This window comes from Copadichromis virginalis, linkage group LG23 (genome assembly GCF_057382275.1).
Source record: "Copadichromis virginalis isolate Kocher_CV1m ecotype Utaka linkage group LG23, C_Virginalis_male_GT1.1, whole genome shotgun sequence".
NCBI classification, from domain to species: Eukaryota; Metazoa; Chordata; class Actinopteri; order Cichliformes; family Cichlidae; genus Copadichromis; species Copadichromis virginalis.
The window spans coordinates 46,956,742-46,984,072 of record NC_140639.1 but is presented as its reverse complement, the minus strand read 5'-3'; the positions used below and the strand labels follow the sequence as shown (position 1 = coordinate 46,984,072).

The 27,331-nt window shown below is 42.0% G+C and overlaps 1 protein-coding gene across 1 annotated transcript in view; it reads right to left on the bottom strand.

Annotated features, from left to right (window-relative positions):
• ptgfrnb (prostaglandin F2 receptor inhibitor b) overlaps positions 1-26,731 on the bottom strand; it is a 75,264-nt gene extending 48,533 nt beyond the window's left edge. The window contains exons 1-5 of the mRNA XM_085449468.1: positions 26,465-26,731; positions 19,955-20,067; positions 19,251-19,509; positions 9,793-10,200; positions 4,453-4,863 (exon numbers count right to left, since the gene is read on the bottom strand). Coding sequence (XP_085305594.1) covers positions 4,453-4,863; positions 9,793-10,200; positions 19,251-19,509; positions 19,955-20,067; positions 26,465-26,510 — 1,237 coding nt within the window. The 5' untranslated portion in view covers positions 26,511-26,731. The remainder of the gene's footprint in view (positions 1-4,452; positions 4,864-9,792; positions 10,201-19,250; positions 19,510-19,954; positions 20,068-26,464) is intronic.
• Positions 26,732-27,331: the final 600 nt, after the last annotated feature.

The following is a 27,331-nucleotide window of genomic DNA, read 5'->3' as shown; positions in this document are numbered from 1 at the left end:
GTGCTCAGTGGTTCCAAAGCAAACAACAGGCACCCTGCGCCTTTATAATTCATGCGCGGCTAGAGTAAACAGGAACAACACACATTCAAAGTCACATTCTGAAGCCGGGCTGGTTGATATACTGTTAGATTTTACGCTAACAGTAATGACACCCTGTAGCTTTTATTATCCAGCTTCTGCACATTGTTAGCAAAGCTAAATGAACCTGCTTCTCCAGTTGTTTAAAGCACACCAGGATATGGATTCCACATTCTCTCTCTGATCCACACGCTGGATACGGGAAAGGAAAGCCCAGCTAAATTCTCCAAAGGCCGGCTATAAAACTGGGTGCAAACCAAGAAGTGATAAAGCAAAGGTGGCTGTTAACGCTGAGTCACCCATGGAGCACTAGCTGACTACTTCTTTTCACTCTCTTTGCATTCATTAGTAATTATTAATCTCTGGCTCTCTTTCACAGTGTGTCTTTTGTCACGTCTCCCTCCCGTCATCTCCAACCAGTCGCAGCAGATGGCCCCGCCCCTCCCTGAGCCTGGTTCTGCTGGACGTTTCTTCCTGTTAAAAGGGAGTTTTCCCTTCCCACTGTCACCAAGTGCTTGCTCATAGGGGGTCGTCTGATTGTTGGGGGTTTTCCCTCCATTATTGTAGGGCCTTTTCCTTACAGTATAAAGCACCTTGAGGGGACCGTTGTTCTGATTTGGAGCTGTGTCTACAAATCGGGCAAGTAGACTGAAGAATCCAGCAACAGCATGAACCTCTTGTGGCAAATCCATCGCAATGTTCAGGGATTTATGGGTTATTAACTTGTTAGTTGAACGTCCAGTAAATGCTGAAATGTTTCCGATTTCCTTTTGATGTAAGTATTTTCTGGCAACCACGTCCCCCAAACTCCGTAGAGGGATTATGGGACTACGAGGTGCTTTTGATCCTTGCTGACAATATTACAGCCAAGAAGCACCAAAGCAAACTGGACTCCATGAATATCATTAAGGGTTTTATGCTTTTATGCTCTCCGAAAACGAAATGGGGACAAAAAGACTAATTGCCTTATTCCTGAAATAAACCAACACTTGGGCTTTTCAAACTTTTAGCCAGTCGATCTGCCAAAGCACTTCCTGGGAATTCCCCAAACCATTAAATATAGTACAGTAGATGAAATAAGAGCGCTTATGTAACAAATTTTTATTTATTCATTATAGTCCGTTTCTTTCATTGAGATCTGGGATTTGGGGAATTTGTGAGAAATTCAGCTGTTCTTATGATCAGTTATAACAGGACTTTTACATCAGTATTGAATACCGGAGACGCCACAATAGAGCAGGATGGCTTGGTTAACAAACCAAAGATTTAGCCATTGGTGTAGATGTTAATACACTAAACTTTCTTTTGGCTGATCCCTCAGTTCCCAAGAGGCAAAGATTTTACATCTTCCTGACGCGCCCATTGCTTCTTACCCCCAAACCTTGAACCCTACTTGAGGTTGGTTGGTGTCTCCTACTGGAGTCAAACTGCGGATTTCTTAAACGCAAATGTTAACCACTACACAACAAAGCCCCTATTAGACAGTATTTAGAAAAAAAAAGTCAGCACCAAATATTATGGATGGGAAGTTAATTTTATTTAATTTTATTCTAAATTCTGTTTTTGGCTTTGATCCATTATCAAAACAGTAATTCTGTTTCCTGCATGACACTGTTGTTGTGTCTTGCTTTTATAAAATTCTGAGTGGTTGACCTTGCAGGAAAGACTATTTGGGTCAACAAGATCAATTTAGAAGAAGTACAACATGCATAAACCCTCATTCGCTTTTCCCATTGATTATGTAAAATTTTCCAGGTTGGTTCTGCCTGGACCACCCAAGTCTGCACCAAACAGACTTTTAGTGGTAAAACCTGCATCTGCCCTTGAAAGACGGCCTTTGCGGCTTTTAATTAAAAAAAAAGAAAAAAAGAAAAAGAAAAAAGTCAAAAGTCACCTTCAATCCCTAGTTGATAAAGTCAAAAAAAGAAAAAACAATCTCAAACATGGTGTAGAATGTGCAGGCCCCCTGCTGTTTCAGTTCTGACTGACGATGTTCTGCTCTCAAGGTCCCTCCACCTTGAGAGCAGAACATCAGTGTCAGCGACCTATCAGTCTGGACATTGACTGGACCATTACAACACCTTCATTCTTTTGATTTTAAGCCATTCTGTTACAGGTTTTCTGCTGTGCTTTAGCTGTCAGACAGATGGCCTCACATTTGAACCTAGAATATTTTGGTATTCTAGCAGTTCATGGTCAAGTCAATGACTTCGAGGTGCACGGGTCCAGTGTGGACCTGTGTGCACCAAATGTGGTGCTGTGCATCATGGCCAAACACCTACACTTTGGTCTCGTCCATCCAAAGAACATTATTCCAAAATTCTTGTGGTTTGTTCAGATGCAGCTTTATAAACTGGTAGTAATGCTGTCATGTTCTTTTGAGAGAGAAGAAGCTGTGGAACTGTTTCCGTGAGTATTGCACGATCTTTGGGGCGAATTTGATGGGACGTCCACTCCCAGAAGCATCGACCAGTAGAAGGATGAACTTTGGATTGTTTGGAAATTTCCTTATAACCTTTTATTATGATGCTTCTCTAAGATCACTGATGACTTCTTTCCTTCTTGGCACTTTGTTAAAACAAACCTGAATTCTCCAGAGCTGCAAACTGTAGTAATGGTGTGCGTACTACAGTACATCCTTCTGCACTTTGGCTTCTGCATTTTGCTTCTGCATTTTGATTTGCTTCTACATTTTGATTTGCTTCTGCATTTTGGCTTAATTTTTGTTAAATAAATAAATAAAAGTGTCATATGTCATGTTTGTAGTTCCACTGAAGATTTATTCACCTCATTTTAAGAGCTTCTGAGCGTAAGATGAGTTTTTATTATTATTTACTGATATGTATATATACACTTACCATGACTTCAGCTATGTATATTAAGGATGAAACAAAGAAACCAATTCCATGACTAACTGCATGACACAGATAACCTTCCCAGCATGCCAGCTATATCTAAATACAACATGAAGTGAAATTCAAACACAGCGAGAGCAGGATGGAAATAGAGAAGGGAAAGACGGATAGACAGAGAGACCACCCACCACGCCAGTAATTGATTGCTGTGTCAACTGTGTTTGACATCACTGCTCTTTAGAAGCAGGATCAGAGCATCGTGCACATGTACCCAGGCACACTAACAGAATACCCAGGGGTACACGGAGCAGGACAGGCATGACTAATCAATCCTCTTCGCAGCAGGAGTCGACAGGCTGATGAGGGGATTAAAGAGCTACCCCCCTTAAGACTCAAGATTCATCTCTAGCAGCACTGTTACACATCCACACCTCATGAAATCATACATGAGAAACGTGCACATGGCTTCTTACTGTTACTTCCCCCAACTACTCCTTTAAGAAAAATTAGCCAACCACAGCCAAGGAGATGCACACACACCTTCCTGAGAGTGCGTTTGTCGAGAGTAGGAACATTTAAAGTTTGCTGATAAGGTGAAAATTGAGAAAGAGACAGTCATTATTGGTTTTATGCAAAAATCAATAAGCCAACAGACAGAGCCCCACATCTGCTGTGTCACAATTTAAACTGTTTACTAAAAAAAACAAAGCATCATAGCTCAGAACACGTCCAAAAGCAATTCAAATCCATCATAGGAACTGAAGCTGTAATTAAAAAAAAACAGCCAACAAGATCACTCAACGAGAAGAGGATTTAGACAGTGAAACGTTTAAAATAACTAATAAATTGCTGATTGTTTTAGTTGCCACCCTGATGGGTGGCATTTCCCAGCTTTACTCACAGCAGAGCAGAACGGGGCGTTTCACCTTTTTCTTCTCTAAACCAATGTGCTGGAAAGAAATCCTGATCCCAGGCGCACACAATGCTACAAGCAGAAAGAAGTCCCAGTCTTCCCAGTAAAGAGGCTGTTATTACAAATAAATTAAATTACTTGAGGAACTTAAATAAGACCTATGTTCATTTCAATATTTTTACCTTTCATCTCTAACAGTGTTTGCATGAGTTACACTAAAAAAATGATTTGTCTTTATTCGTCCCTCGCTCTCCTGCTTTTTGCAAACATTCTTCTGATTGGCTGACCTTGGCAAACAGAAGGTAGGTGGGGCTTCTCCACTCAAGGACAGACCCATGTGCTGGAGATGATACACACTCTCTGACATCACACAGAGCCGAGAATAGAAAAGCACTTGGTACCCGAGAGCTTTTTATGGACAAGCACAAACATTTCTGCAGTGTAACAATAATGGAAACCACAATAGGACCACTCTAAAAAGATTATTTAATGTTTTCTTCTCATTACTGATTTGGTCCTTTAAGCTCAACTCATTCATTTGAAACATTATACGAGATGAGACATAGTGTGGCAACAAAGAAGAAGAACACTGTGGAAAACACTCACGGATCTCAGAGACCTTCACAGTCACAGGGTTGGATGTCTTCTCCGCTGTCATGTACCACCTCCGTCCTTCTATATTGATGAACGCTCTGATGCGGCAGGTGTAGTTCCCTCCATTTTCAATGGTCACCCCCCTCACCCCCAACCTGTAGTCGCCGGTTTCTGTTCGCCCCAGGCTCGCCTCCCCCTTTTTTCCTTGCGCTCCGCTGGAGGATGTGTTTGAGATCACCACCCCGCTGCGATCCATGGTGATGATTTCACGGCCGTCGGCCAGCCAGGACACTTCCAGGGAGAGGGCGGGCAGGTTGTCGGCGGTGACGCCGCACATCAGGGTCAGCGAGTTGCCAGGAGAGAGGACGAGAGAGGTGGAGGAGGGAGAGGAGGAGGGTGAGGCCTTCACGTTGAGGGAACGACCTTGAGAGGACAGACATGGCATCAGTCAATGAATCCTAAGAAAACACTGCATGAAGACAATAAAATGCTTCAAGTCTCTGTCCTCGCACTGACCCAACCCACCAAAAAACACATCTCATGACTCTTTTTATGAATTGAGACTTCATGTACTGAAGCATAATGAGCATTTTCATGTTAACAATTAGTCAGAGAAAACAGGAAAAGGCACAGATTCTGTCAAATGAGGTGTTTCCTACATCCACACATCTACTCAGGTAGCCTTGTTTTTTCATAGATCAACGATGCGATTGATCGACTGGTTTTCCTCCAACAGCTGGATGACTAATTTGTGAAGATCTGCTTTCATGTGTCACTACACTGAGCTTGCCGATGCTGCAGGGCAGAACAACCGTCTGCAACTGCACGTCAAGGTGGTAATGTGAGCCGGGGCAACTCGCAGCAGAGGCAGCTAATTAATGCGCAGTTATTTCTTTAAAGAGTACGCATAGTATTATTCCTTTAAGTAAACAAGGTGCCCATGCCTGCATGCCCACCAATCAAACTGTGGGAAACACTTCCTTTATGTACACAAACCAGCTGGGCGGTGACAGCACACGTAAGCACAAAGTCCCATTCAAAGCCAAAAACACTACACCTGTGACTCATTTAGCACGACAGACATATGAATAAGCAAATTGGCCAACTGGCTGATTCGAATCTTACCGAAAGCGGGAAGTGCTATTATAGTTCGGGATAAAACGGGATGTAACAGCACAGTCTGTACATCCTCGTCATATCAGTCATGAGATAACAAAAAAACATTTAGAGCAGTGCATGGGTGTATGCGATTGCTCCTACAGCATTGTTACGCAGAGGTGCTCAAGAAACCTTCCTGCAGGTCTCTTTACTAATTTAAAAAAAAAAAAAAAAGGGGGGGGGGGGGGGTTTAGCCAATTACAAATGGCTGTCAGCCTACTTCTCCTTTTTCTAAAAAAATGTATCTTTAAACCCAAAGATTGGATCGGGCTTGTAAATATCATCTCCAGTGACAACATAAACAGCAGTATGGGGGAGAGAAAAAAGTCTGTATGGTGTCTGGAAACGGACAAAAGAGACAAAGCTCACTCTGTTTGACTTTTCTCATCCTCTTTACTCAAGTCAGTAAGTCAATATAAAGAGACTGGGACACAATGGACCTGAGACCGAGACCTGTTTGTGTGTCTGTGTGCGTGTGTGTGCACTGCTCATCACTGGTTTCATTACAAACCCCTTAAGAGGATATGGTAACCTGGAAAGATATAAGATATGGTGACCAGAGCAACCACACCGATGAGCGTGAGAGACAGACAGAGAAAGTGTGTGTGTCTGAGTGTGTGTCTGTGCACATAGGGGCCTCTATGGTCAGCCAATGAGGGTCGTGAACCTCCTGGGAGAGAGCGAGGCAGGCAGAGAGAATGAAAAGACGAGCGGTTCACAGAGGAGGAGATTCCTTTAAAATGAAGACAGCCACACAACAGAGGGAGAACTCTCCCATGTCCCCTCCCTCCCCGCCCCTCTCATCCTTGACTTTCTTCCAATTTCACTCCGGGCATTGTCGCAAGCTGCTTGCACACAGGGAATCGTGGGGATCCTCTCTACACTTTGCTGAGCATTGTGTCCCAAGACGACCGCTGCTGCGAACTGCCGTTAAACATCCAACAGCAGCTCACAGATCTGCACATTAAGTATGCATATACTAAATATCTTTTATCCCAAATCAGGAAGCAGATTTGAGGATTATGTACTGATCCCTCCCCTGCTGGGGATGTGCAGAGAACCTGTGCGCGCAGACTCACGTGGAAGCGGCGCACTGCACTGCTACTGATGACCCTCGGCTTTTTTTCAAAGGATCTTTTGAAGCCTGAATAACCACCGGCCAGCTTCCTTTTCAATTATCCCAGAAAAGATATTTAAATTTTGTCCAAGGGAAGGACAAACGCACGAAGCTGAGGCCGGGCAGCAAATCACTAACCGCTGTGGCTGAAAAAAGGAGACAAAAAAAAAAAAAAAAAAGAAAGAAAGAGTTGAGTAAGTAATAAGTAAGCAGATTTAGTGTTAAGAATCATTCACTTCAATCATTTCACCTCAGAAACACCTCACAGGTGTGAGGACTGTTAAAAAAATTAGTTGCCCATAATTAGTTGATAAACCTGATCAGACTTCACACAGCTCAGTGTATAAAGCCCCATAATGCGTTTATATCACAGGCGTCAAACATAAGGCCCGGGGGCCAAAATTGGTCCCCGGAGCAAAGACTTCAATCCGGCCACTGGAGCACTTTGGATAAATTTCAGACTTTATCAACGGGAAAAGCAAGTTCCCATTTAAAGGTGTTCAGAGTTTAATGTTCGGTTCTTTAAAGACTGCATGAAGAAATCTGATAAACTGTTCACTTGTGTGGCCCTCTTTTAATTAACTGCTACTCTCCGACAGCTGTTCGATATAAGGATATATATCGGATAACGATATAAAAACATCTATCGTTTCATTTTACGCTATCGCTTGTTTCGTGGTGTCGCAAAAATAAACTGTTTATAGCAACATTTTTTCATCGTTTTGATGGTCACTGTAGTGGCTATATTCATTCCTTAAAGTTCTCTTTCTCTTATATTTAATATAACCACACTACAGACGGACAAGCGCCTGTTTTTATGTGTTGTCGTTAGCAACAAGGACGGTAAAACCATTGCGTGTCCGCTTGTTTATTTCCCACATAAACCTTTCACAATAAAGCTCAAGATCCTGTTGAGACTTTTCAAAATAAACTGAATCACATGAAAGAGTATGCAGAGTATTTACGGATAAGAATTAAAAAAGAGCCGTCAGGTGCTAAAAAAAAATAAACCTTAGACTCAAACGTTAGAACGGGCTTTTCCCTGCAGCACGCCGTGTAATAAATACTCAAAGAAAACGCCGGCTGTTACAACTTATGTCTAAAAATGTATCGTTTCATGCATCGGTTAAAACACTCGACTCCAGCTACATGACAAACACTTCACGGAAGACGAGCTGCCCGAGATTCACAGAACTTACAGAAAATGTTACATTTTTGTGATTTATATCGTTATTGGACGATAGAATTCTTATATCGGGATATGAGATTTTGGTCATATCGCACAGCCCTAGGCATGATTCTATAGTTTTTCGGTAATGTGAATTAAAGCAGACCACGCAGGTCAGAGTCACAAGTCTGTGTCAACAGCAATAAGCTCGAGCATTAGTGCGGTATGCCTGGGTTGCATACAAGCTGCCTGTGTGTGTGGACTGCTGGAGACAAAGAAATGCATGTTGTCCAGAAACATCTTATTTTGAAGTCTTTAAACATGTAGAAATATATGTTACTGTATCTCATTAGTTAATCCTCTTCTTGTTTTCACTGCTGCCACAGAAGATCATCTGCCTCCATCTCCAACCATCCCTGTGGTCCCATCCAAACTATTCAACCTGCCTCCTCCAGCTTCACCACCTGTCCTTTATTTCAGTTGCACCATCTCACCTGCATCTTTTAAACCTTCGCTCTTGCATCTGATATTGATAAGCATCATATCTGTATGAATAAACCTCTCTGTTAAAATTAGCGTCCACTTGATCTATCACTCCTCAACATTATGCAATCCCAGTCGAGCCAACATTGTCACAGCCTGGCTCCAAAGTCAGAGAGATGCAGACTGAAGCCAGGAATGATTAAATGTGACAAAATTATGAAAGTAAGAAAAACAAAAAAGAGAAAACCACGAAGTGTGAACGTCGGTATTATTAGCAGTGAGGGTGTATGGATGGATGGATGCGTGAACAGTGTAGTGGGAAATACTGAGAGGCACACAGCAATGACGAAGCTGAAGACACGCTCTCAAAGGTCTGAGGAAGGGTGTGGTTTACATCTTAGAAGCACAGCCTGGCTTTTCTGTGACTTTTGGCCGGGTTAGGAGACAATCCACCAGAGCGAGGCTGCAGGCCCTGAATGCGTCAGCCCCGAGGTTCAGCTGTTAGCGATCCTGAGTCACATTTACAACCTCAGCCTGAAACAGGGGAACACATCGGTTTTATGGAAACCGTCCCGTCTGGTTCCTGTACCATCACAGCTTAACGGTTATTAACTAATTGCCTTCACATCACATGTGACGGAGGTGACGCAGAGACCAGTCTTGACCTGCTGCAGTTTGCATACAGACTGAATGTGAGACACTACATGCTGCAGACAGCTGCACGGTGAGGATCGCCTCCTTTGATTCCTCGAGAGTGTTTAGAGAGAGAAGCTACAGGAAATGTCAGTAAACACACATCCACCATCTCCACAGTCCCGTGCATTACTCTGTGCAGCACTGGAGCTCCACAGGGAACTGTGCTGTCTCCCTTTGTGCCCACCTCACATGAGCCACCCACAAACACAATGCCGCGCACCATCTGATCAGCCAATCAGACTAAATGAAGTAATAAGGAAGGCCATCTCTGTCTGTGAGAGGAGGTCAGCGAACAATCGTGTAAAATCCTGACCGCCCTCTTCACCACTTACTGCACAGGCAGCAGAGCATCTTCTCTAACAGAGTGATTCAGCTCCACTGGCAGAAGGACAGATACAGGACATCTTTCATAACACATTTCAAAGTCTGTTTATTTATACAGCACCAAAGCACAACAACAGTCGCCTCAAGGCAGTTTATAATGTAAGAAAAAGACCAATAAGACAGAAAACACCAACCGTGAGCAAGCACTTGACAACAGTGGGAAGGAAAAACTCCCTTTTAACAGGAAGTGACCTCCTTCAGAACCAGGCTCAGCTAGGGGCAGCATGCATCCACTACAGTGAAATGCAATGCATCTGTCTGGCAAAAGCATGTTTTAGGGTTTTTTTCTATAGTTAGGTTAACCAAAACAAAGCATCAGCTGTGCAAGTAACAGTGAAACTCTTACCTGTAGGAGTAACTGCAACAGTTCCCATCTCTTTGGTACTCTCCACGATTTTTATCCAATTTCCTCCACTTTCGTGCGTCCACTCCGTCCCGTTGCATTCATAATTCCCTTCATCGGACGTCGTCATTCTGGAAATCACCAGTTCAAACACTCCGTTCCTGCCAGGGACCAATCGGATGCCTCCTTCTGCATAACGCCGGGCAAACCTGGACCCCGTGACCACATCCCCCTGAGGACCATACGTCAAAATCTCCTCTGACGTCGTCCCCTTCTTCACCGACCAGGTGACAGACAGGTAGGTGGGGTGGATGAGCTCCCGGGTGACGTTGCAGGAGAGAGTTAGGTCACTTCCCTCTGAGATGACTGGGGGTGGGGTCTTGGGGGAGACCTTGAGGGTGTTGGGAATGACTGACGGGAAAACAAACCAAAAGAAAATGTTTTGAGTGAATCAATCACACAGCAACAAACTGGGAGGTGCTGGAAATTATCCACACATGCTGCCCCCCCCAACACACACACACACACACACACACACACACACACACACACAGTTATGTCATGCAACATTTATCACAAGGAAATATAGGATGTATATTTAGAATTAACTTTCTGTTAAATATTTTTCACCCACATCTATTTTATATTTCACACCTTCTGCTCTGGCTGCCAGGATACGTTCAAGAACCCTAACAGATGTTTTTTCCTTTTTCAAACCACAGTTGAGTGTTTCCAGATTACATTTAAGGAGCCCTATTTTCATCAATGCGCTCCCCGGTTTACCTGCAAGTGTCAAAAACCTGCTTGAACACAACAGCCCAATAAAACTTGGACTACAACCAGACAGAACAAACAGAAACCAGAAAGCTTTGTGCACCAGTCATCTTTCCCTTTGCCTACAGATTCATAAGCAGATACACGATTCCTCATACGGCAGCTAATCGGCAGCATATCTGCATTTTCCTTCACTTGTCTTCGTCGTCTATCACTTGAGGCCTATTTGTGTGTCGCTGTGAGCGAAAAGGTCTTGTTTACTTCGAGGATCTGTTTAAACTAATTCCCAGGTTTAAAAAGCAGCGTATTTGAGCTGGAAATTGTAGGTAAAACGATGACATAATAGCTCAAGGCAAGCAAAGGCTTTTCCCTGTTGTCTAATATTAGACAGTTTGCAGGTGCATATGATAAAAAAATGAACAATTCGACATTTAGCATCTATTTATTGGGTGGAGTGACAGAATCTTAATCTTACTTCAGTGTCACACCTTTGTTTACCACACCTCAAAGCGGCCCGTCTGTCAGGTCATCCGGCTTAAACTAAAAGGCAAAAGCAGGGCTAGTGTAAACTCCTAGTGATTCATGTAATCCAACATAATATTTCGCATACACTCGTGCCAAGGTCATTGGTTGAAGGACAAACAAACAGACGCAGATAAAGCTGCAAAAAAAACCTCAACACGCCCAGAGGAGTGCTTCTGAAGGTCACCGTCTTAACCAAGTAAACTCTCAACACTCTCACGCAACCACTTTCACCTCCACTCTTTCATCTCAGGCTCGTTTACGTATTAAAAATGAAACTAAATGTATCATCCAGAAGGTCTTTACAGAGCAGATTTCACCGCTCATTCCTTTCTTGTTATGACACACGAAGGAGGATGATGAGTCACTGCTGGAGAGAAAAAAATAAAATAAAGTGAAAGGCCTATAACTCCTGGGTTTCCTGATGGGAGCATGGCTTTGCTTTTAAATGCATGCACGGCGAGAGCTATGAAAATAAGTTTTTACCTCTGCTCCTCGCAACGGGAAGAGTGCGGGGAAAAGACAGATGCTGAGATGCAGTGAAGACACGGGGGGTTAATAACAAAGCTGAGAGGCAATATCAGGGTGGGGTTGGCGTGTCTGCTAAGCAAAAATTACAGGCTCTGTTTTATCATCGCAATCAAGTCATTTGAACTTTGTATATTAAAAAAAAGAAGGAAATCTGTGCTCTGTGTATGTTTGTGTGCACACATTACCATTCCTCACACTTTAAAGCAACAGTAGCTCCAAACTCTGAGATTTATCACTGAAATGCTTTAGATAAATGATGAACTGTGTATTTTGGAAGGCAGCTCTAGTCGCGTTACAAATGAATCCAAGAAGCGGCAGATGGCCGGGAATGAGAAGTACGTGGCTATGCATTATGGGAATTAGAGAAATGCCACGTTTACATCCTGTGGGAAAGACTGCTTTGTAAGCAGTTAGGAATAAAAAGTTCGCTCCAACTTCAGACGCAAACTTAAAAACAACGGATCAACACGTCCGGGTGTAGACAACGATGCACAGCGCTGCTTCAACCGTCTATTGTCCTGCGAGTGAAAATGTCCCGGCTCTTTATTAAAATTCGATCGCTTTCCAATGAATAAATCATTAACATTAATTACTACTGTGCACTTACAAGTGTTGTAGCAGGTTTGACTGTCTTCGTGAATACTGTTCTGTGCGATTAACGCTGGCGTTGATATAAATTGACATGGCATTGCAATATTTTGCGTCGTGATATTGTTATCATCTATGTAAATTAAAATATTCTGGGAATACCGTGAAGAAGAGGGCTCCTCTCATGCACCAACATCCTGAGGTAACGTTAGCCGAGCAAACTTACATTAATGAAACCAAACTGACAGACCATCCAAGGCTGGAGGCTAATGGCTCAGTCACACGAGTAGAAATATGACAGCCAACTCCTTACAGCTACCAACAACTACAAAATAAATACTAGTCTGCCTGGTTATTTGATTTTTGTTCATCATTCTTGCAACTTGTGCTGACTAAATGGTTGTCCAAAGCTGGAGGTAAAAGGCAACCTTTCTGCAAACAGTTGCAGTCTGACTTGGACTGACTCCAATCAGTCTCAGAGAGATTGTTGAAGGTTTGTTTAAAAACAAAAAGTTGCCATCAGTGTTAATGGGGATTTCTGAATGAGCGCAACTCAAGGGGATTCAACTCAGCTGCCTGTATTCTGATTATATTCCTATAGAAGACCAGAAGGATGCGGAGCACAACTGTAATAGTCCAATGTGAATTTCTTTCCATGTAGACAGCAACAGCTATGTGATTTTTTACAGTTAATTTCTGCATTATCAGAAGCAGAGTGCTTTTAACTGCCAACTTGACTCCATTCAATCACAGACTGATATCAGACTGACTGTCTTATAGTAACATTTATAGCAGGTTTTAGTGACAGTGATCGTATGCTCAAAATTTCATTTTGCATCAAAAAGATAACTGATGTATCTGTTTTATCCAATAAAATTAAGTTATTGACTAAGTCTGAGGACTTAATCTGCAGTTGGAAAAAGGCAATTTTAGTCACAATATGTTACTGCAATACTGCAATATTGGGTCAGCCACTAATCAGAAGGTCGGTGGTTCGATCCCAGGCTGCAGGCCAAATATCCTTGGGCAAGATACTAACCCCGTGTTTACCTACTGGTGGTGGTCAGAGGGCCCGGTGGCGCCAGTGTCCGGCAGCCTCGCCTCTGTCAGCGCGCCCCAGGGCAGCTGTGGCTACAATGTAGCTTGCTATCGCCAGTGTGTGAATGTGTGTGTGAATGGGTGAATGACTGAATGTAGTGTAAAGCGCTTTGGGGTCCTATGGACTAGAAAAGCGCTATACAAATGCAGGCCATTTACCATTTACTCAAAGTATCACAAAATTTAAGAAAACCAATAAATTTATATTGTGATAATGTCGTATCACGAGGTTTCCCATCTCTAATAAACATGTTCACTGGAAAGTGTGAGCAAACACATGAAAATGGACAGAATCTGTTGAGAGGTAACAATATGATGTTATCCATGTTCAGAAGAATTTTTGTACCTTTTTTGTCTGATTTCAATTCCTGTCATGTAGGAGTCTGTACACATTTTAAACTCAGGGCATACGTCCGCACAAGTATTGATGGAAGAGAGCAGGATATGAAGTGAATATTTAAGTGAAGGACATACCAACACCTGCATGTATAACATAAGTAAATCAAAATAGATCTATAGCAGAGGTTTGGGATTCTAGTCTCAATCATAATTATCACATTTCAGCTTGTATGTGCATGAAATACACTCAGATGATTGTTTCTAAAGGTTCATTCATTACATATTTCTTGACAGTGTCTAGAAAAGGTGTCCTGTAAGTTGTCCTCTCTCACAGTTGCACACAACGGGAGATTTTCTTGAGCAGCCATGCAGGAGATGGGACATAACTTCCACTCGTCCGGTGTGAATCCTTTGGACAGCTACCTGGTGTATATCCTCACACGGGCACGCTCGAACATCGCAGGACCCATTCCAGACGAGCTGGATAAAAGACTCAAAGTCTTTTCTGTGAACTGCTACATAGACATACGACCTCTGTAGTCTAAATGTCACTCTTTATCTATCGATCAGCTCAACACAAACCAGGCTGTCAAATTAAAACATGACGATCAGGCTACAACATGCTGCTGATAGCGACGAATACAGCAGATATGCATGGGTGTTGCTGGTGCTTTGTTGATTCGGCATCAACAGAACTCCTCCTCTCGGGCTTTGGTTCTTTGTATGATTTTGGGTGATTTGCATCATGATGTCTCTGTTCGTTTAACAATATTCTATCCATAGGAAAAACTGTGCTTATTGCAGGATTTAAAGCACTTATTTGAATCCTTGAGGCATTCTTAAACCGTGGACATAAACAGGACTGCAACAGACACCAGTCAGACCTGGCAGTGGAGGTCAGAGCAGCCTGCAGGCCTGCTGATGCTGCTGTGCTGCAGTGCTGTCTGTGGCAGATGACAAAGGCAGAGCAAATAATATGCGTTTTGCTCTATCAATTAAAATTAGCCTGAAAGGAGTTCTCAAACCCTCAGCGACCTGTACTTCACTTGTTTCTTACATAACCAATCAGCCTCAGTGGGCTGAAAGAGGCAGCGCACGTTTGTGTGTGTGTGTAAGAAATGTGGCACACATATGACTCAAATGGTATAAATCTAGCTCATCATCTGCGTTAAAGACCGTCTCGGTCAGAAATATGTTGTCCTTTACATGCTGCAAAACGAAGCGCTCACTGATACATATGCTCTACATATACACGACAATCTCTTGCTCACAAACAGCGCTGCCTAGTTAATTCAGGTCTAAATTTAACAAGGTGTCTGGGGAGCCGTGCTGGGAAGCAGAGAGCAGCTGAACATGATGGTGCATTATGGAGCTAACTAACCTGCTGTCAGACATTGCTCTTTGTGAGTTCATTTCTTAAAACCTCCTCAGGTAAAATCTTACTCAAATTACCACTTATAAAAAAGAAATCCTTTCTGGAGGACAGAATTGTCCTGAGAAGGATGGGTTGGACACGGGTAAACACCAGATTAAACCAATGCGGAGAGTACAGCTTTAATTGCCAACTAGAAAAAGAGAAACCCAATTAAATTCAAAGGAAAATGCTGAATACATGTTTCTTTGTCAGGAAGTAGTTCAAATTAAATCTTCACACTGTGAATGTAGTAGATGATCTGAGTAATGGAAAGCGTATCTCTTTCAACAGTGTGTCTACAAAAGATCTAGGGGCCCATTAGCTCTTCAAAGGATAGAGTCGGTTTGAAATAGCCGGCTTTTAGATAAAATAACATCGGCAAAAACCTGGAACTTTTAAGCTGCAATTAAGCAAGCTTAACTGCATTTCCTTTAATGGCCACTTGTTCAAAAAAGTCTGTGCCTACACACTCTTGGTAAAAAGTTTAATGTTAGAGCAAAAATAAACACGGTTCATATCTGATTTTCAGCTCTAAAGTTTATTTTTCTCTTCATAACAACTGTGCAAAGGATGATTTCTGAGGATGATGACTCATTTAAAATGCTTGGATGCTGACAATTATGCAGAGTCAGGCACGGAAAGGCTGCTCTTTGTGACAGGTGGGTGCTGTCATACATGGGTGTAGCTGCCAGCTGTCCTCGAGGCTTCACCTCTGCTAAACTTGTGTCTCTGAACTTGACCTCGTCTCATAAACTCTCCTGTGATATTTATTTTGCATCCTTGGTTATTCAAATGAATGATTAATATATTAATATAAATCTATACAGATTTGTCCACACTGGATATGACAGTAAGAGTTAGTAAAGCTCTGTTAACGTGTCCCTCTACAGCCTGTTGTTTCTTAGTTTCACCAGTGAAACTGAATTAAAAACAAAACATAGATGACATATTGTCGCCTAGGCAACCACCAAGCTCCCAGTGCCTACAGGCATTCACTAAAACATGCTGGTCATTGGATCGTTTGAATAAATACCTTTAACTAAATATCAATGTTTTCGACATGTCTTAGTTTACATTATTACACAGTTATTATGAGTGAGCATGTCTAATATTTTTCCACTAAACAGTCGTCTTCTCCTTTGGTTTGTTTGTAACAACCATTTATAAAAACTTGTGTTTTGCTTTTGTTTTATTTTTAACTGCAATTCTGGTCGAGTAGCTTTTATAGTGTTAATTCAACATATACTACAAAATAAAATGACTTTTTAAAAGTACATTTGTGGGCAGTTTATTTTCAAATTATCCAATCACAGAATCAAATGCACAAAACTTGTGATGTCATCACATTCTGTCATTGGAAGGAGAAATTCAGTCAACTGTTGCAACTCTTTGGTGGCAGAACTACGAAACAACCTGTTTGTTAAAACCAAGATAAGGAAGACACAGAGACGCAGAAGCAGACGCAGACGCTGAAGCAGACGCATATAAAATGGCAGAAGCACAGATGGAAGTGGTCGTGAGCCCAAATATAACAGTTTTGCAAAGATCGGAAAATGACCTCAAAAAACCCCAAACACCAAATCCTGAAACACGTCCTCTGGCACAAGTTGAAACCGAAGTGGTCGTGAAAGGCAAGAAAAAAAGGGGGCAAAAACAGAAAAGAGTGGCTGAAGAACCCAGACGACCGATTACTCGGGCTCTTCTAGAAGCCCAAAACAACGTGGCTGATGGAAGCAACCCGAGAAATGAAGAAGTGTCAGGAAACCCTGAAGGAACCTCTGAAAGGGAAAACCCTGGATCCCTCCCTATGTCAGAACCAAAGGACGACGTGAATATGGAGACAGAGGCAAACACGAATAACGCCAGTGGACAAAACCCTGGGCCAAATGGAGGGACGTGGCAACATCAGCCAAATCCCAGATTTATACCCCATCATGGCAGAGTCCAGTATGATTCATGTTGTGAGATTGCTGCTCTCAGGCATCAACTACAAGCTTCCCAAAACCACCAGAATGAGCTTTACTGGAAACTGGTAGCTGCTAATAAGAGGGCTTCTTATTACCAGTCTAAGGTGACCAAACTTCATGCACAGATGATCGCCGACAAAAAACAGCACGAAGAAACAATTAAAGAGCTCATAGAGCAACTGGAGGAGGCTAATGATAATAATAAGCCTGATACGAGCAAAACAGAGGTTCAAGCAAAGGACAACCAAGCAGTTGTCATGCTGGATGACATGATTCGTGTCCTGCACGAAGACGTCAGCGACCCTACCACAGAGCAGTGTGTGGATTCTTCTACACAAACCACAGAGGCTTCACACACGGACTGTGTAGGTCTGAAGGAGGCTCAATTTGAAGCCCAATACAAGACTCAACAAGAGCAAATAGGAACACTCCAACAACAGCTCCTAGAAGCTCAACACCAACTCAAGGAACAGGAAGATAAACATAGGCAGGACCAGGAGACACTGAACATGGAAATCAGTGAGCTTAAATCCCAGCTCTGCTCCAACAAGGAGCTTCATGACATGAAAGCAGAGACTCTTTATCAAGAGTTGACAGAAGTCAAAGCGTCCTACATTAACATCACACAGGAGCAAAATGAACAAAATTCCAACACAGCAAATGGAAAATCTGAGCTTCTGGTGGAAAAAGACACCAAAGAACAGGACAAGGAAGAAGAAGGAGAAGACTCCCTGACATCAACTGAGATGTCTCTGCATGACTCTCTACAACAAACAGAAGACAGAGAGAAAACGATAACTACCAATCCAGCTGAACTCGAAACTGAAGCTAAGACTGTGCCAGAGAAAAAACCCAAGAAGAAGACGAAGAGGAACTGGCTGCGTCGGCTTTTCAGCTGTACCAGTCCACAGACAGACTGATTTACACAACTGTGGAAAAACTAAATAAATACAAAAAAAAAAAAAAAAAAAAAAAAAAAAAAAAAAAAAGGAAAACATAGATGTGTCATTATTTCATATAGATTTCAAATAACATACCATTTGATGTCAACATGTTTTAGTTGCATTTGCAGTGCTCGTGCTGTTATATTCTTATGATTCTGTTCATTTTATGAGTGTATCCTTCAGCCTTGCTTCACATATTTACTGCTGCTTGATCAGCTTTAGTCCTGCTAGCATCAGCACAGGTAGAAACAGATCACACATCAGAGAATCGGCCGTGCATCTAAATGCAAATGGAAACTAAAAATGAAAACATAGATAACTTAGCTGAACTTCATAGATCTGAAAGTTGACCAATGCATACATAGTGCTAAAAATCAGGTATCGGGAAAACACATTATTTTATATTATGCTGAAGTCAATTGTTATCCTTTTTTAAAACTATATCATATAATAAAGTCTGTTTTGAAGTTTACTATGGTAAAAAAAAAATATTTTAAGGCTCTTCAGATATACTGTAACTTCATAGGTATGAACCATCAAAGCATTTTCATCATAAATATAAAACTTCATTAGGTAGATCTGTTCAAATACTCATTAATGCAAATATCTGATCAGCCAATCACATGGCAGCAACTCAATGCAGGTGTAAAAGGTGAGGTCTAAAAAAAACCTTTAAGAAAATATGAATCCATCTTAATCAGTCTTTAATTATGAAGCAATCGCCTAACTCCCTCTGACAAACAGACCTGTGGCCAAATTTATAAACCACTTTTGACTTTTTCCAAGGTGAATATTGTCTGGCAGCAGGTGCCCTTCCCCTCCCAGAACACGTCAAGGACAGTTACAGCAGCTATTACAAACATTATAAGCAGAATAAACCATGAAACTAAACATTTCTCCTCCTTGATATTCTTCATCCAAATCCGTGCCTCCCTGGTCCTCATTTGACATAAGCCAAGTACTCCCACCTGACATCTGCTCCCCACGCGTGTGACACTGTGTCGAGGTACGCGTGTCTATGCAAAAACCAAATTATACGCCAGTGATTGTCTGAAACCAGCAGGGGTGTTCATGTGCAAGAGGACACATCCATGGTCAGCAGAGCATTAGTAAGTTGTGGGGGATAGCTGTTAAATGGACCAGCATAACCAAATAGCCTCAAACACAAAGTAAAAACACAGCTACTCTGCATCAGAAGCTTTGTATCCTGAAAGGACAAAATTGGCAAATACACACACACAGACACACAAAGGCACACGTGAGCACGCACACACACTTTCATACCTGTGAGTTGGACCTGAGCCATATAATTTCCACTGATGACGTAGTCGGTGCTCGGTGTTTGACACTCGTAGAAGCCAGCATCCGTCAACTTCACCTCAGCAATCTTCAGCTCCACCTCGTTGTCTTGGAGACGCACCACTGAAATGTCGCCGGACGCCACGCGCTTGCTGTAAGTCTGGTCGGAGTAGCGAGAGTCGAAAGAGGAGATTATCTTTGTCTTCTGCCCTTTCGCGTCCTTTAACATATTCCATTCAAAATCCTGCAGAGGAGGGATACAAACAATCCGAGTGTTAAGTGGATGCACACACATAAATATAGGCGGAGTAAATTAGAAACACTGGGCCGGAGCAATGGGGTCACCAACCAAAATAATATTCAGCTTAATGGGAGTACAGTCATTAGTGGCTTGTGAGCCAATAATGTAAGAGACTCTGATTCCATTACAAAGTGCCTTAAAAGTATACTTCCATTCACTTTTTCCTGTATATGCAAGAAACCCAGAGGACAAAATCTGACCCTTAGTGACAGTGCTATTAGCAGCTGCAAATAAACAGAATATGCAGTTCAATTAATAATCTATTGGCCACAAGTAATACACTAAATACTCATACTCTCCAGAGGATCAACTCTTTCAATTCAAGGGTGTGTGTGTGTGTGTGTGTGTGTGTGTGTGTGTGTGTGTGTGTGTGTGTTGGGGAAATGACCTGCTCACTAGGTCCTGTGTATTCTTTGACATCACATCTGATGGAGACTGGCTGGCCCTCCACCCGGATTAATGGACCAGGAGGCACCGTCACCACACGGGCCGAGCACCCACCTTGAAGGACAGAGAAAACATTTTAAAAGATTAAAAGTCTATAACAGGAAACAATAATATTTGGAGGCTTAGTTGGAATCCAAAACCTCTAAGATGAAAGAAGATTCACCCTTATGTGAAGTAAAATAGAATTTACATGAAGAATAAGCCGTATTCGCATAAATTCGGCAAGAAAAATGTTTAAGAGGGAGCAAGCTACAAGTCTGACAACCAATTAACAAACTCTACTGAGTTAAAGAAGAAAGATTTTACCAATTGAAGTTGCCTTTTTAAAGACAAACAAAACAGAGACCAAGGCACAGACACAGGTCTTGTTGGAACTTGAGTGAAGTGCTGACGTTATTGACGATGACGGTGCTGAAACCTGAATTGCACTCTCTCCACACACACTTGTTTCTATACACGCTCACACCCACATCATTTTCTCTGGCATGAACACCAACCGCTGGTTATGACAGCCCTCCAGCAGCTTTCAGAGAAGGAAGAAAACAACAGCGAGAGGCTGAGACTTATATGCGCCTCTTTAATTTAGCTTCAATTGCGTACCAGATCATTAGTGCTGTTTGGTTACATTGTAAGACCTCTCGTATCAAATCAAACCATCTGCATTTCATTCCTCCTTCGGCAAAGTGTTCGACTCTTGAATTCCAGCTGGGTAAGAGCATGTAGCAACACAGCCGAACTGACGGAGACATGTACAGTTACGCGATACTGTGCTTTCTGGTCGGTGAGGCGCGGTCCACACCAATTAATGCCGGCATCATCAAGCTAGTTTTAATGAGCCACACCAAACTCATCCGCACATTATCTTCAATGTAGGGTAATAATAATATGGTAAAGTAAGTAGTTTTTGGTAAGTGACACCCAGATATGAAAGCTGATACTGAACATGCAGTCAGATTAGTCTATTTGTACTACAGTGTCAATTTAATGTCGACTCTCCTTTTGGAAATTCCATTTTTGCCTCGTGCCAGGTGTCAGACAAATACGACCAACACGACAACAATACAGACATCACAGTTACAGGCATTAAAGACGGCTCAAACACAACACCCACGTCTTATCATATTTCAACTTGGTTTGTTCAGAGTTATACTACAAGCTATAAAAGACCTCAGGGCACGAGATGTTCACAAAGGAGGTGTGCCTCCGTCCTGATGGTAGTAAAGTGTAATCACCATAAAGCAAGTGCGATACGTCACTGAGGATGTCTCGCCACCTTCACACCACTCATGTCTACTGAAGCTATCACATGTAGTGTCTGCCCCTGCTCACAATCCTATTGAGTGTTGTTCTTCTTCTCTACAGATGGTGAAAACACCATGAAAAACATCGTGTACCATACAGGTAAGAACATCCCAGGAAGTTAGTGCTGTTCATCAGAAGAGTCCAGACTGAAGAAGTCACTTTGATGACTGATGAAACATTTCTCCCACTAGAAACGCTCCATCCAGATGCAGAGAATCAATTTATGGGGACAATTAAAAATACCAATAAAATACAATTTATGAGGCCTTATGTAGGAAAAGTTCTTCAATCCCTGTTGCGCTCAGTTCAGCGCACTGAAACGCCCTTATCAGCTGTAATGAGTCCTGTAGGCATCATCAGTAGGCGCCCGCTTTCACTTACTACCAAGCTCAGTATTCAGTTATCCTCCATTGTAACCGCTGATAAACCAGAAGCTATCTAAATTACAAAGGAGACAGCTAGCCTTTCTGTGTGCTTTGTAAAACGTGATTTATAATCAGGATCTTTTCTTAATCTTAACCAAGCAGTTTTGACGCTTTCGCCTACTGAAACTAAAGTGAACAGGATGTGGAAAGCAAATCAAACAAAACCTAAAACATCAGACTCTTGTTTGGTTTAATCTGAAGAACTTAGCCTATTATCTCCATTCAGAAAGACACAATGACAGCCAATGAGGAGTGTCTATACCTGCTGACTAAACAGTACAGGAAACATTGGACTGATAATGAGGAACGGCAATTCAATAGGCTAAGGTTTGCAACGGGTGTCTGTTTAACATCCTCCGTTTTATTCTTAAACTCAGGTTTGCTGAAGTCAGGTTCCAATTAACTGCTTTTACCATCCGTTTTGTCAGCAGGTGTACTATGAGAACAGCAGCACTGCAAAGTGTGTCTGTGCATTGAATATTCTTGAAGGCCAAGAAACTTAAGCAGTCATGTCATGGCCTTTCAATCGGAGCATTTCCACTCTGTTCGAAGCCAGATTAATAAAAATAAGGAGAACAACCACGCAGATCGTCAAACAGTTTGGGAAATAATCTAATAATTAGTTCTGTATAGACTTCACAGAACAGGTCTCAGAAATTATTAAGTTTCAGCCGTCATCAGGACCTACCTGGTCAGACTGTTGTTTGGCAACATATATTGTAATTTCAAAAGCAACCCCAAGTTTAATTTGGTATTTTTAGGTCTATATACACCAATCAACACATCACCAAAACCTCTATACTGAGAGGTCTGCAAGCAAAGGAGGATTTTTACAGCAAAAGTCATGTCTTCTATCTTTAAACCCTTAAACCTATAAATGGATCAGGAAAAAAAACACAGTACTTCAAGAAAAAGCCCTGTGCTTGCATGAGCCATCAATATTTGTGAGAGGTTCAATTCTTATGTTTTGGCAGTTGGCCTGGCGGTGTGAGTGCATGTGTGAGCCTGCTGAGTGTGGGCTTTTTTCTGCTTTGCAAGTAACATGGAAGTAAGAAGCATATGAAACCTACTGTTCCAGTTCACTGTCTGTCTACAGTGGTCTACAGTTTAATCTGTCTCCATCTTCACATCAGACATGCATGGTTGACAGTTTGGTCTCAAATGACAATGTGATGCTAACAGTGAACATCCACTACAAGGAGCACCTGAGGCTCACTGAGGTTTTCTGCACCACCAAGGCGAAGCCAGCAGCAAGCAGATCTCCTCCACATGCCATTTAAATTACTTCCTTACGATCACGTGATGCAACCAAAAACTTTGCTTCCCTTTTAATTTTAAGGTACATTAACACAAAAAGGGTCAAACAGCATGAGGGCCATTAATCACCAAGAGGAAAAACGTTGTTGAGATTTATGTTCAAACTTAGTTTCCAGCCTGTATGACTTTTGGTCTCTTGTGAAAATAAAAGATTGGAACCAGCGGAGCCCGAAAATTCCCACAAGATACGATTTTGTAAAAAAAGGGATGTCTGGATATTTTTACGTCACTGTGTTGGAATGAGCGAGCACGTCTGGATCACCATCTGGACGCTCAGTTGGCTTTTTATGTTGAGGTGATGCTGACTGTCAATCTTATCAGCAAAAACCCTGAAACCTGTCTCTTCTGTCTTATAGCTGAGGTTTTATTTCTGCTTCATTAGAGGCAGTTATGCTATTGCTAACAGACAGGTGGCAAGAGTCAGCAATTTTACAATTTAAGCTTGTACCCCTTTTTTGACCTCGTTTGATTTTTCTGCTTCCAGCTGAGTTTTCTTATCTGAAAAAGAAAAAAACCCTTCCTATATAAAATAAGGCATCAGACTGTGACACCAAGTCTCTAATTTCCTGTTTTCCTTGTAATTCATGACTATGTGTCGAAACATTGCAATGAGTCACCACAAACAGCACTGGTTTGGGGGCCCTGAGTCACGATCAGGTTCAACAGTTTCTTCCAATAAAAGATGATTGCAAAAGCTTTGATGGGATTATTTAACCTAGCTATATTAATAAGTACGATAGCTAATCTAAATCTATAGTTTGGGCAGTACTATAATAGATACTGTCTGGTATTATAGGTGTTCTTCTCATTTCAGACTTCTGATTCACCACAGCTTTCAGAAAATCCCATGATTTATATGGACGAACACTATAAAAAAAACAAACTGGTTGGTTTTCAGTGAGCTTCACCATAAACATTTCTGTTGGCCTGACCTGAGAGTCATTAAATAAGCATAAAGGTCACCAAACTGGGGCTGAAAATCTTCTGCATGATAAAAACAAAATACATAAAACATGATCAGTTATCTGGCAGAACTGCACAGTAACAACAGCATTTAGGGTACATTATACAATCATGAGAAAAAGCTTTTTCAAAGGGACTCTATGCTATGAACAAAATAAGATCCCATGAATTAGTAGCTTTTAGAAAATAATAACTTAAAGTACTGGTTTTCATTAAGGAGAAAGTTTGGCACAGTCTTTTTTTCTTTGTTTTCTTACAATGTTGCTTCAAGTCATTGCAGTTTTTTGGGTACTTCTTTATGCACAGCTCTCTAAGGTCCCTCATGGCATTTCAGTGTAGTTAGTCCGAAGTTTAACTGGGCCACTGCAACACCTTGATTCTTTTCCAGCCATTCTGTTGTAGATTTGCTGCTGTGCTCTGGATCATTTGCTGTTGACTGATGGTCTCAAATTTAAGTCTAGAAGACTTTGGTATATAGAGAAATCCATGGGCAACTCAATGACTGCAATGTGCCCGGGGCCATGGCTGCAAACAATCCCAAATCATCGTGCTGACAGTTGGTATGGGGTGTTTGGCTTTTCAACAAACGTGCTGTGTATTATGTTTGAGAAGTCTTGCAGTTCGCTCAGATTAAACTTTGCAAACCTAAGCTGTTCTGTTCTTTTACAGAGAAAAGGCTTTCTCCCACCAACTTTTCCAAACAAGCCATACTTGGCTACATAACATTCCCTAATTCTTTGGGAAGCAGTAAGGGTCTACTTAGTTTTGTGACATGTGACAACTCTCTTTTGCACATGTATGCAGTGCTTCTTTGATTTTAATGTGTGATCTCTGACTGAATGCTCTCTTAAAGTAATACATCATCTTAAAAAGAAAAGAAAACTCTTTGAGGTTGAGTTTGCAAAGATCGAGGAGATTGAAGAACTCATCCCCAGCTCCAGGGTGAAACACTGGATCTGGATTCATCCAGTGTCAGGGTTAAGACTTTCTAAACTTTCATCGATGACTGTTAATTAAACACTAACAGATGGATCAGTTGTCCCGTTATCCTAGATTTAATTTTGATGGATTTGCACTTAAGAGGCTTCCTCCTCTTTATGGGTATGGCTGTACATGGGACATTTGGGAAACCTACGATGGGACCAGGCTCTGTAGGGACTACCTGAGGTCACACAGCAAGTGATCTTTAAGCCCTGCAACCAGAAACAGATCAATAGTCGGTTATGTGATGTTGTGTTACCTGAAGCCTGACAGTATTTTGCATATTATAGTCGCTTTCTCCTTGTGTGGAGTCAGAATACACACAGCATGAGCGCTGGCAGCATCTGATCATCTTACACTGCACTAATTTAAGCCAAGTCCCCAACTCTCTCTCTCACACACACACATATACTGGAGAAACCCTGTGGCAGTCATGGTTATGCTCATAAACATATGGCAACTGCAGTATCCAGGTATGCCAGTGAACAGGCCCTGGTTTGTCCCTGTGGAGAAAACCAGCCGAACACCGGCTTGGTCTGGCTTGGCACTTTGGCTCAGACCAGTCTGATGTGATTATAATAATACAGCTCATCATTATGGCCGGGCCGTGACTTCTCAGCAGGCTAATGGGACCATGTCAACTCATGTTGGCTAATTGGTCTTAATGGGAGCACAGTTTGCTAGGCTAATGAGAAGCTGAACAGGAGAGAGAGACTGAGAGACAGAAGAACACCCGAAACTTGAATTTTTTCCTTTTTAGTCCCTTTTTTCTCCTAAGCCCTACCGTTAAATAGAATAAAGTATTTATAACACGTTTACATAATTTTATTTAAAAAAAATACACACCAAATAAATTATCACTGGTGGAAATGACTTCAAAACGTTCGCTTAACACACCTGTATGAGAAGGTCGACACTGAAAAAAAAAATTTTATGGAGGAAGTAGGTGCAAATTTTTACCGTGACGAGCTTCATTTAAAAACAATACATTTTTACGTAACTCTATCAGTCACACCCAGCCGCGTCTCAGATAACAACTCGGTCATTGATTTTCAATCTCTTGGATTGACTTTTCAATTCGGCCTAACCCAATACACCAACCGACACTTCTGTTTCACTGAAATTTCAAGTTTTTAAGGAGGCTAGCTTGCTGCCCTCGCAAACTTATTCCATCCAAATCCACAGCACTAGCAGCGGGAGCCAATTGCAAAGTTACAAATCCATTAAAAATAAGTGATAGTTGATGGGTTGGCTATATGCCGAATTATATAGGTGGTGTTAAATATGCGGAAAATGGTTTAAATGATGTTTTAAAATGGATGTTCGCTGATAGACAACCGAAACATATTAAATCGTCAGATTTCAAAACGGAGTACAACACTGGCTTCTCGCGACCAGAGAATGCCGACATCTATCGGAGTTAATTGACCATCAATATAGTCAAGCAAAGAAAGGTCTCTTACCGAGCATCAAAAGCCCGAAAGCGAATGCGAAAAGACACTTATCCATGTTCCCTCCTCTCTTATTCCACTCTTATCCTTTTTCCTTAATTTCCCCCCGCTTTCTTTGTCCCGCGTTGGGGGTAAGACCAGTCCTCTCCCGCCGCTGTCGGGCAATCCAATAAAACTCTCAGATGTGTGCAGTCAGTCCGCACCGCACACCGGGCGGAGCCGCTACGCAAAACGGATGCACACACCGCGGTTTCTGATCCAGCGAGCCGAAAGTCCGGGTCCGGGTCCGGGGGGAGAGCGTTTACATGGCACTTACACTGAACCGGTGTAATGTGTGTCTCTGTGTGTGGGAACTGGGACGAGCTACATAGAGAGGGGGGTGAGGCTGATAGAGGTGAGAGAGAGCGAGAGAGAGAGTGGCCGGAAGTTAGGTGACGGTCTGGAGGAGGGGTGGAGGGAAACAGGGAGGTCCCAGGTGGAGAGAGAGATTCCCACATCATTCTTGCTGTGCCACAAGTTTTAATAGCGAAGATCGCAGTCTGTGTTACACGTCGGGCACAGTCCAGTGATGATATGATGGATTTCTCCATCACAGAGCTTCAATTACAGCAGCTCAATCTCCAGCGATTATCCTTTAATATCGACCTACCAGCCCAGGCTAATACAGCAGCTCCTTGTGTATAATAATTGATACATTTGATTGATTTCTCTCTACAGTAATGTTGCTTTCATGATGTGTTGAAATTGATACTTTGATACCCAGGATGCTTTATGATAATAATAATAATAAAGCTTATTTGGAAAATAACTATAAACATTTGAAAATCGGCAGTGATAAAGGGCCAGTACACTAAATTAGGAGTACAGAGAAAGGTTGGG